The sequence below is a fragment of the Hyalella azteca genome, unplaced genomic scaffold, assembly GCF_000764305.2.
Source record: "Hyalella azteca isolate HAZT.00-mixed unplaced genomic scaffold, Hazt_2.0.2 contig5640, whole genome shotgun sequence".
Taxonomy (NCBI): Eukaryota; Metazoa; Arthropoda; class Malacostraca; order Amphipoda; family Hyalellidae; genus Hyalella; species Hyalella azteca.
Genome location: NW_025935823.1, coordinates 183,968 through 195,824, shown reverse-complemented (window position 1 = coordinate 195,824; position 11,857 = coordinate 183,968). Strand labels below are relative to the sequence as shown.

At 37.5% G+C, this 11,857-nt stretch overlaps 1 protein-coding gene across 1 annotated transcript; it reads right to left on the bottom strand.

Annotated features, from left to right (window-relative positions):
• Positions 1-751: 751 nt before the first annotated feature.
• Positions 752-10,618, bottom strand: LOC108678824 (KH domain-containing, RNA-binding, signal transduction-associated protein 2-like). Its single transcript, XM_018167314.1, has 5 exons — positions 10,564-10,618; positions 9,054-9,172; positions 2,897-3,160; positions 1,699-2,044; positions 752-885 (listed from the first exon to the last, which is right to left on the bottom strand). The coding sequence occupies exons 1-5, from the start codon at positions 10,616-10,618 to the stop codon at positions 752-754; spliced, it is 918 nt and encodes a 305-aa protein (XP_018022803.1).
• Between the last annotated feature and the right edge of the window lie 1,239 nt (positions 10,619-11,857).

The following is an 11,857-nucleotide window of genomic DNA, read 5'->3' as shown; positions in this document are numbered from 1 at the left end:
AGTTGTAATAAAAAAAAGGCAAGAAATTTACAGACGATTTCTGTTCATCACTGTTTGGATATCAATAATAATGATGATGATTATAGAAGAAATAATAAGCTTCAGAGATCAGAGTGGCTTCGCCAAAAATTTATTGATAATTTAGAGACACGGAGAAGGAAGATAATTAAGTACAGTAGTGTTCAACTCAAGTTCAATGTTTTCTAAATAACGGTTTAGCTAGACACAGTATTACTACCTATATATCGCGACCGAAAAGAATCCTCAGAATTAAGGTCCCTTCAGTGAAAGCTACTTACAAGCGTTAACGCTCTGAACAGTAATAGGATCATAATTTGAAAACAGTGACTCAGTTTTTGCACGTAATACAGGTGCGCTTTTTTATTGGCCAAAATTGTTCAGAATGACTCACACCAAGGCTTTCAAATGGATCGTTTTTAGCGCATTTTCTCAATTATGGAAAAAAGGCGCTATTGTGCTCGTCATGTCCGTCCGAGAAAATGCTCTCTCTGTCACTCACTGCAGTGAGTACTGATCTATTATTTGGACAATGTCTCACTCACTTGTCTGAGTGAGTTCGACAATAATAACCCGCAAAATAGTGAAGTAGTTTGAAAGTAACAAAGCAAGTAGTAATAAAAGTAAAGTGATAAAGTAAGTAATAAGTAGTAAAGTAGTTTGAAAAAGAGAGAGGAAAGTAAAGTGAACATGAGTAAAGAGGATTATGTATATAAATAAATATATAATTGAGTTACCTGCGTATCTGCGAGGGGGGCATAGCAATGGAGCCCAGGGGCATCATGGTGGGGTAGCGCCCGATCATGGCGCCCGGGGGCAGCTGCGGCGTCGTCGCCAGGTTTGGCATGGATCCCAGGTATGAGGGCGCTGTACATTAACAAAATAATTTTATTTAATTACATTTTATTAAATAATAAAACTAATCATCCGAGGGCGCTGTACATTAAGAAAAGGAACACGAACAAAATTATTTAATTTAATTAAGTTTTAATAAATAATAAAATCAATCATCCGAGGGCGCTGTACATTAACAAAAAGAACACAGACAAAATTATTTAATGTAATTAAATTTTAATCAATAATAAACGTAATCATCCAAGGGCGCTGTACATTAACAAAATTAACACGAACAAAATTATTTTATTTAATTAAATTTTAATAAATAATAAAAGTAATCATCTTAACTTATTTTAATATTATGATGAGATTGTCCGGCGGAGATGGAATTACACATTGGATGCATCATAAATACCGTTACTTACTTTAAACACCACATGCGCGCTATATAATAACTAATTTACTATTATCATATTCAATATCGTCACTTGCAATTACTAATAACTTTTTACTAAATTACTAATAACAATTACTAATAACTTAATAATAACATTCGGCACTAAGTTGTAACGCTACTGACTACCGCGTTTTGACGATATTTCTACTCGATCGTGAACTTAGCTGAGTAGATTGACTTGGTAATAGGTGATTTCTACCCTTTTTGCGTACTATGTCCAAAATTAGTAATATAGTATTATTACTAGAAGTAATAATATATAATATTAATATAATATTATATTATTAATAATATTGTTATTGATATTAATTTATAATAACAATAATAATATTATATAAATTAAATTGTTTTCAAGTAATCTTATATAATATTTGAGTACGAGGCACCTGAGGCGAGCAGGCCCATCTGGGCGCGTGTGATGCCTCGCATGGCGGGATGGTTGGCGGCCAAGAAGTTGGCGGCGTGCATGGCGGGGTTCTGGTGGTGGGGAGCGACCGCCCCTTGTGACGGGTGTGTAGACGCAGGGGCAAGAGTTGTGTGGGGGAGCTTCACAGTCACTGCAGGTGGTGGGGACAGAGAGGATGGTGGGGAAAGGGAGCCCGAACCATCGGTGTGAGCGTCGGTGCCGTTAGGGGTGCCGGTGAGACCGTCGAGCGGCACTAGGACGCCGTTACCGCCGCCCAGGATCTGCATCTCGCGCATCTGTTCCTGACGGATCTCGTCGTTGTGATCCTACAGGATACAAATGAAGAATAAACGGTAAGCGTGATAAAATAAGTGATAAAATGATAACAACGGGAAGTGATAAAATAAAAGGAGACAACAACGCATTCAGGAAAATAAGTGCCACTTGGTATAAATAGAGATGCACTTCTCGTTATATTTTGGGTCATCTCGACCTAATTTGACCGGGCAAAAAGGTAAATCAGTGCTACATAAGGAAAATGTCTCCATATTCGGAATATTTGACCGATAATTTTTTGAGTGCGGGAAGTATACGATATTTCAATAAGAAATTAATAAAATTTATATTCAAATATAGGTGTCGAAACGTCCATGTTGAACAATTGGCTTAAGGAACAATTGGCATAAAGAATAATTGGCATAAAGAATAATTGGCTTAAAGAATAATTGGCATACAGAATAATTGGCATACAGAATAATTGGCATAAATATCATCGTGCCAGCAACGTTGGCACGAATGCGTGTCGTGACAGACACATTCGTTACACGCACGCTTCTCCTTAACTTGAGAGCTACGCTGCCACTTGCAGACGCTCGCTGCTTACTGATCTAATTATTCAAATGGTGCACAAGTTCCCGGTGGATACGCCTGCAGCCATTACCATAGCTTTGTCTAATAACACATTCGCTGCTTGCTCTTGTACGAGCTAAGCAAATACATTTGATTCAATCATGGCTTTAGTTTACTTGAATTCTGAAATTTTTTGGAGTACCAAAATCACAAAGCTGCAAGTGAGTTATTTTTAGGAGAGCGTATCAGAAAATAGTTAGCCTTTAATTATAAATCAATAACCACTTAACTCTTATCGTTAATAAATAGTTGATAACACGCATACTCACGGGGACAAGATACCGGCGTATTTCAGTGAGGGCGTAGGCTATACGCGCGTATGCCTCCGCGGGAGGAGCGTGTGCCGTGACCTCGACGTGTAGTTCCTCATGAAGGTGGCTGTACTTGGGGTCAGGGTTCTTCCTGAGCTCCTCTTCCTTGGCTTTATCTCTGAACGAACCTCGGCCCAAGATCGCCATCTTGGTCATGGTCTCTTCCTGTAGCCGCTTCAGGGAGTTGCCTTTCGGACCCAGAAGCTTGCCAACGAAGTTGAACTGCAAACAGAACAATATTTTATATTCTTCAGAATCAAATTTTCTTGAGGAGCACCATGGAGTCTGTGCTATTACAATAAATTTAATGAGGACAGGGCAGTGATAGCGGTTTCTGCCAAAAACAACCAGCATAATTTTCTGAGGGAAAACTCGACGAATTAGATTAAATAACGAGACAAGGCACCTGGAAAAACAAAGACAAAGCCGAATGTTCACCTACACATCTTTGTACATGGGTGGATGTATTAGTATATTACATTATGGTAGAGAGTCGTGGTAGAATAGGCACTAATGCTTGGTACAAACTGCTAGCTTCTCGAGGAAGTCAAATGAAGATCTCAGGGGAGAGGGAATTGGAATAACTATATATATAATCATTCATGATGCTGAAGACTTATTTTTAAATTATTTGGTGCAAAATATCTTTGTTTATGACTATGATAATAAATTATACAATGTCTTTAATATAATAATGATACCAAATCTGAAGTCAAATGTATAAAATGTCTCCTAAATGAAAAAATTGTTTTTGATTATAAATTATATATATAATAACTCATCAGCATAAATTTCGGTCATTCCGGCTTTAATCTCCTGCAAGTACCGTATAATTAGATTCCAACAAATCAAAATTACGAATGGGACAAGAAGTATTGTAAATTTTAAAGACTTATCCAAGCCTCAGACGAGTGCTATATTTTGACGTTTTTCATGCTTTAAGCCGCCTGACTGGTCAATTTAGATGAGCTGGGATGCAATAACATGGCTTAGTTATATGCGCTAACTGCAGGCTGGTAATTACTTGCCGTTGATTAGTCGTGTTATTATTGAACGTATCGGAACTCGTGATTGGTCATGGGTATGGCACGACAGCCAATCAGGACCGGCCAAACAACAAGCAAACACCCGTTCTATGAAGTCATGGTTGAACAATATTAATCAGTTCAACCATGCTTGGGATTGGTCATGTAGACAAACATCTTGGTGGAAAAGCGGCCTTCGAGAAGACAAATACTCTTGATTAAAGGCGAGGAAGCCCTTTGTTGAGACCATAATAGAAGCCATATTCATGAGTTAATTAATCTTGTGGATATGAAAACGCTTTCAGTCGTAATAATACAGAGTAATTCAATAATACAGGCAGGTATTACATGACAATGGTAGGTAGCGAATACAGTTAAGAGGGATAACATAAATTACATTATACAAACATACAATTTTGATTTTGTAAATGAATTTTAAGTGAAATCAACATGGCATAAGAAATTTTGACATTTCACAAATCGCCGTTAGCGAAAGTAAAGCAACATGGAGTTATCTTTGCAAGCAAAAGTTACGTCTGCGAAATAGCTACAAAATCGCGGGCATAAAATTCACAGCATCCCAAGCATCAGATTTACAAAATCCAGAGCAATAAATTCACTGTAAATGGGCATCAGGAAGTGAGTTGCCAAAGACTCGCAAACGCAAAAGGGAAATATATAGATTAAAAAACCATTTAATCTAGAAAACGCGCATCGATTTCGGCTCCTAAAACCTAACGAATAAATCAAAAAGAACTTTTCTACGATGAATGAAAGTTGTCGATACAGATACAGAAGCATTGGTCTCAATATTTTTCAGTCCGGTCCCGTCGCAGAAACACAAACAAGTCCATTCGAACGGAAACTTTTTGGAGCAAAGCTCGTAACGAGAAAAACTTCATCTCACAGCAACACTAGAACTTGGTCAGGTCGGAATGCCAAACCGCATATTTTTCTTCGACTCCGTATTTCAGTGACAGTTCTTGCGGGCAAAAAGGCCAGAAATAGATCTATCCGGAATAAATTCTTGTTCTTTGGATATTGAACGAGAAAATATTTCGGTGGAATGAAAAATGCCGGCGAGCAGAAACCAGGGGGAAATTCAGGTGGCGTTCAGGAAATTTGGGAGCCGATTTATTAGATGATTATTATTAATTGATATTAGTTGCAATTACGATACACGCCTGACTGAAATAATTAAAAAAAGGTCAAAGAATAAATTTTGTGATACACTATTATTAATTATCATTAATGTCATTATTATCCTTATATTTTAATTTGATAATAATACTACATTATTTTAATTTTAAAATAGTCGGGACGTTCAAGATTCAGTGTCCACCTGATTATTATTAGGGGAAAATGTTTCTTGATTTCGGAGTGAGAAGAAAATTTTAAAGACCCAACCATCAACCATAGAACCACTAACTGATAGGCAACTAAACTGTGAAGACTTTCCGAGAGTAACCCTTCAAACTTTCTTTGAATTTGTTTCTAGTCTAGTAAATATTAATGGCAACGTGTTATGCATGCAGGCGTATAGAGGCAATCAGACTTTTGATCTAAGCAATCATCTTCTTAATAACACATCGCTCACACTTCAGTTGGATTTGTTATAGATCATTAAAATTCGCACTATTTCAGTACGCGAACGATCGGCCATATTTCGTCCTAACTCTTTATATTAGTCTATATATACACCTATATAATCTATTCTTCTATATTAAAATCCATTAGTGCATTTATCAAAACATGTTGATCTTTAAATAACATTTTTTTATTCATTTAAAAAAATGGATATGATGGAATTTCTGAAAACCCAAATTTAAATAACTCCAAAGCGTATAACATGACAATTCTGATTTTAAAATTAGAAAAATTTGGTATCGGCGTAGTCATGCACCATATTCTGATTTTATTCGGCATGCTCGACTGACTGTCCCTAACGATCGATCAATTTTCAGCCGCTGACAATCTCTCAATGTTAAGGTAAAATGTCAGCCAATCAGCGATGTTCAGTAATCCTGCTGTAGTAATCATAAATGCCAATAATGCTGATCTCAGGCGGCGCAGAGAGAAAAGAAATATCTTGTTTTCGAAGAAGGAAACTGAACTGTCGGACGCGCGGAATCAGATCAGCGGGATCGAAGAGCGCTAAAAATGGAACTAAATTGATTCAAAAACACCCTACCATGAATATTTTATTCTTATTTGCTACTTGTTAAATAATTTTTATCGATTATACCTATGCGTTCTTTCCATATCTGATTTTGGGTAATCGGGGAGCTTCAGAATTCGTTTTCGTTACTCCATATAAATATCATGAACCATGCAACAGACGCAGTGCGTAAGTACCAATAATGATTGATACATTGAGGATTTAGTAGCAATAATAATAAGTATATGAAGAAGTAGTAGAATATGAAACGGCAATTTCAGCTACATACGACATTCGTTTCTTAAGCGAATGCTGCCACTAAAAATAATCGCTATTGACGTTGATGCGTTAGAATTTTCGAGAAATCTATCCCAGTATCTTAGAAGTGTTTCATTAAAGGGTTCACAAAATAGAGAAATAATCACTACCGCACTGTTTCCGTCATTCATAAATTTCGGGGAACTTCTTAGTTGCAGCACTAAATAACTAGACCATCACAATCCTGGCACTCTATAGAGATGGATTTATCAGTCATATGCTGATGAGTGATTACTGATTGCAACAGCAATCAGTAACCACACCAAAGCAAACCTAGCTCACTTTAGTGGCAGAGTGATGCAAATCAACGACCATAAATGTCAAATGATAACATAGCATCAAAATGCAGCCTTATGCAGGGAACGAAACTAACTCAATTACTGTTAATAGGATAGAATAGAAGTGTCGGCACTGAAGAAATAGGCCCATGGCCTGTTGCCGATTCTTGAATTTTTCGTTACTTGATTCACAAGGGATCCGGCTTTTGGAACCCGATCTTACCATAACTGATAACTGATAATGCTAAAACTGAACTGATAATGCTGAGCCGAAATATAGCCGACTAATCGTTGTTCAATCCGTCAACGGCTAACGGCCACCTATAAACCGACCGTATTCCCCAACAGAGAACCAGAGTCTCGACTCTCAAGAGCTCTCAGCTGAGAGTTGAGTACCCATGAAAAAAGCGGCTGCTACCACGAAATAGAATCACGTTAAAATTCCATTTACTGTAAAACCCTGTAGGAACTTGAGTTTTTGATGTTTTTTTCTTGCAAAAGATTACAGTTTAATTATTTGATGCCAGAGAAAAAGTTATTCCTCTCAGACTCAGATTTTTTACCGTAATTAGTAACTCTTATGTCACAAGTCATAAAACACACGAATTTGCGCGTAATTTTCTAGGAAAAACGTCGGCTACGTAAAGAGCTGTGCTAGACTCATTAGAGGCTTATATTATATTAACGAAAAACGTTAAACGAAATATTTTTTAAAATATCTAAAATGCAATAATTAAATTATATTCATTTATTGTAATACTCCCAAAAATAATTTTGCTGGTGTTATTCAGAAAAATTTGTACAATTCCACTGTGAGGAAAACTGAATGGAAATTCAAATCAAGATAGGAAATTAATTGTTGAAAAATTCGTGTTTATTTGGAGCAATACTATTGGAAGGAAGCTTCACGTTCCAAGCGAGGAAGAAATATATTGGAACATACAAACGTTTTGGTCAACAAAGCAGTTAAATATTTTGTTTGCTTTGTTAAAAGGATTGTATTTTGAAGAGGTCATAGTGTTTGTGTTTAATTTTCGAGAAATAATAACAACGCATTGAAGGCTGTACTCAAATAACTGAAGAAGAGACTGCAAGAAAAAGGGGATTAAGTTCTTATTGTAGAAAACGAAAAATCTAGATTCGTACGTGATTGCTGAATTCGTCAATCAATTGCAATAACCTTGCAAGGTTTCACCTAATTGCCAATCCATTAATGTTGTCGAGCACGAAAAAATTTAGCCAGATGTGAAACGAAAGACATGCAATAAAAATCTTAGGGGGTTTTCATCGTCTCATCATGCAGTAATAGTCGTATTTTTTAAGAACCCCATCGCTGAAGAACAACTGTGTTTTAGATATTGTTGTTAGATCAAAATAAAATAACCAAGATGAAACTAATATGAACAGCAATAATTGATATTTTGAAAACTTCATGATTCATAGATTTATGCTTAGCAAAATACAAGAACGCGACTGATACTGATCGCGTTCGTACGGCATCACAAAGAACAACGACAGCTACACGTAGTAACTGAAATTTTGAAAGGCATATTTTCGTGGAGCCTTCAAATCGAATCAAGGCGTCGGAAGTGGCACGAAAGTCACAAATCTCATTTCATAACACTTCGCTCTATGGAGCTCATGCAGAGGAATTGGAAGCGCGTCAAAATTGTTACGTTTCTTAGTTTTGCAATAGGTACCTCGAGAAAATATCAGTGTACGAACTATTGAAGTAAAAGTTGCAAATGATGATATTGATGCAAGAAATACTTTAGAGATATTGATGCAAGAAATACTTTAGAGATTTAGTGCTAATACAAATTTTAAGTAAGGGAAAATAACAGGGTAAAAGAGTTTTCATGTATCATCGGTAACCTCAGAGGGTTAAAATACAAAACAAGAATGCGACTGTAGTAGCATCGAAAGAATAATGTTTTTCTATGTTTTATGAATTTCAGCATCTTGTAGTTTGTGGAAATCGTTAATAGAACAGCGATTTCACTAGAATGCCGTGGATATGATATCTCAAAAATGGAATAAATCTAATGAATCAGCGCTCAGTTAAAATGAAAAGAAATAAATAATCTTGATGATTTATTCAGGGGAAATTAATATCGCAGTAAGTTTTGAAACAACCAATTGGAGATATAAGTAATTCCTTTGAAATGTTACTTGCACTTCATGTCAGATCTTGATAATAAATTAATTTATTTTACTGTACAGTAAAATATCTTTGATTCTCATTCAATCCTACGTATAACAAATATTTAGGTATGTTTAGCATTATTTATACAATGAATAAACCTATTCAGCATTATTATTATATAATATCTCACCTTAGGGTGCTCTCTGACAGGAACCTGCACCTTGACTGTGACTTTGATGCTCTTCTCTTTGGTGACTTCGACGGTGCGCTTCTCCTCGCTGCGACGGCCGCTCTGCACGCGCTCCAGCTCTGCACAGACGGTACCAATTTAAATATGTGCACGCGTCGTGGTCTCATTCTTGCACTACGGTAGTAAAAAAGAGTACATTAATCATATGGATGATAAAAAAATACATCATAATTTTTCTTAGATAAGGATATTCGCATTATTAACAACGCGTCTTTGTTTTGAATTCAGCTATCTAGGTTGTTGCTTCAAAATTGAATTCTTAGAAGATAAACTGAAAAAATAAATCAATTTCATGGTAAGTTAACCTTAACGTAAAATATTCGGTAAGGAAATGAGTTGTTATCTCTATTAAAGTGTAATTCAATTTGCTGTGGAATTCTTGCCAGTACATATTAATCCGGCGCTCCGCTATGGGATTTAAGCCAAGCTTTGCACACACTTTAAACATAAAAATTTTTCAAACAGATCTAAAAATACATCTTTTAAAAAAAATTGATAGCAGCACGAGAGTAAAATTCGGCAGAGAGCCACGCAAATCCCATTCCTATTCGAGGCTCAGGATTATTCAGGAATCAAAGAGGCAGCGAAAGTCTTTCTTCTCATTCAGGAATCGGAGAGACGAGACCGGATTCCGGACTCGTTTGAAAGGCAGGAAGCAGCGCCATAGCGAGCCAGTGGAATGCCTGCGATTGGGGGTACGATTGGATACGTGGGGTCTTGCAATCGGGGGTTACGGGGGTTATGCATTTGGAGATGTGGGGGTCACGCAATTAGGGATGATATTGGGGATGTGGGTGGTATGCAATATAGGGGGATGAGAGGGCCATGCCACTGGAGGTCACTCTCTTGATATCACCCTTGTAGAAAATCAGGTACTGTTTTTCGGCCTCGAGGTCGCTCATCAGCAGTCCAAGAAACGCTTATTAAGCGCCTTAACACAACCGTCCGAAAGGCGCTTATTTGACGCGGTTTTATCTAATGGGTATCATGCTGCAGCGACGAGATATCTGTTAGAAAATGAGCGACTCGAGTAAGAAAATGTATCAATTAAGAGCCGAGTTTTCGGTGAACTGAAAGAGAATTAAAATTGTTCATCAGAGTCATGCGCCCGGTAGACGCGTCCACTAAATTTGGGTATAGCATTACTGTGTTAATTATTTTTAATATTATCGAGATTTATATTCAATTGAGCATAACTACGATTCAAAAATATTTCCAAGGACATCTTTATTTTAAAATATTATCAGTAAAACTTTCCATGTCGTTAGCATTAACACAGGAATTGGAAACCCCACCCAGTCAGTGTACAGTGTACAGTACACTGTTCAGGCATCAGCAGCCAGTAGGTGTTCACTGTACACGTACTATATAGGCACTCTCAATGCATTTCACTAGGCAAGCTAATGCAGTGCATCAGTCACTGCAATGCTTACAATGGATGCTGGCTTGCCAATATTGCCATTGCCATATTGCTGGAACTGCAACACCGATCGGAATGTCGCCATCTCGAGGTCTTCATTTTGGTGGGGGGCCATGAGGCTACGGTTGAGTGTGAAGGCACAAAGAAAATTATTGGTCCGTGGGAGGTATTATCAAATGGGCACAATAAACTTGCGTAAACAATAACGAGGAAGAGGAAATAACTTCTAGTTGGATATTATTAAGCTTAATTGTTAGAGTTTCGTGGTATACCGGAAAGAATACTAAACTTGTCATGAATTTCAAAAATTGTTTCTATCTAATCAATAAGAAAACAGAATGTTAGCCTCTTGCTTTCAATTTAAACGTCGTGAAACGCTAACCGAAACTTATTTTAGTTGCAATGTTTCAGCGAAATGAACATCCAAAATGAACAAAATGCAATATAAATTCTGGTTAACTGAGGTCAATTTAAGGTAGCAGCGACCCTGCCACGGCTCGCAGATCGACTCGGTCCTCGACAGAGACCAAGTTCTGTCGAGCAGTTCAGAACGCAGCAGAGACTACTACGGCTCGCAATTGAGATCCTCGACAGAGACCAAGTTCTGTCGAGCAGTTCAGAACGCAGCAGAGGCTACTTCAGCTCGCAATCGAGATCCTTGACAGAGACCAAGTTCTGTCGAGCAGTTCAGAAGACAGCAGCGTCCTTGCTACGGCTCGCAATCGAGATCCTCGACAGAGACCAAGTTCTGTCGAGCAGTTCAGAAGAGCTCACGGGAATGCAGTTGTTCGTAACTCGATAGTGCCTCTCCTGCCAATCTCGTTATGCCCGCGCAAACAAGGAAGCATTTTCTTCGTTTCCAAGAGGAACTTCTTGCCAGGCTGCAAACCTGGCACTGAGATTGGACTGGACCGAGGGAAGCGTTGCACTGGACCGAGGGTTACGGATGGTCTTTGTTAAGCCATTTCCTGCAATCTGTTCTGCGCGCGAGCACCAGTTTTCGTAAATCTAATCCTAAATTTAGCCGTTTTCTCGAAATTCGTTGCAGTTTAACAATTACAGTCGATGATGTAGAATAAAAATTCAAATCGATTGCCACTAATTATGATCAATAAAATGAAAACCGTAGAAAGACAAACACACTGGTTACAAAAATCTAAACAATGTGGGCTATTATGTAAAATTATGATAAGAACTCGAAGAAATTGATTGAATGGATATCAAGCATGCTAGAATTCTATTCCCACATTGCATACTCAACTCCATAACAAATTGCAATTAGCCGTCGGTTATAGTTCTGAATAATTCGAACAAGGCAAGAGTG

Coding starts and splice junctions, on each gene's coding strand:
- LOC108678824 (XM_018167314.1), bottom strand. CDS start 10,618: ATGGCGACATTCCGATCGGTGTTGCAGTTCCAGCAATATGGCAATGGC. Junction 3,161..9,053: donor CTGTCAGAGAGCACCCTAAG/GTGAGATATTAT, acceptor TTCTGTTTGCAG/TTCAACTTCGTTGGCAAGCT. Junction 886..1,698: donor GATGGGCCTGCTCGCCTCAG/GTGCCTCGTACT, acceptor GTTAATGTACAG/CGCCCTCATACCTGGGATCC.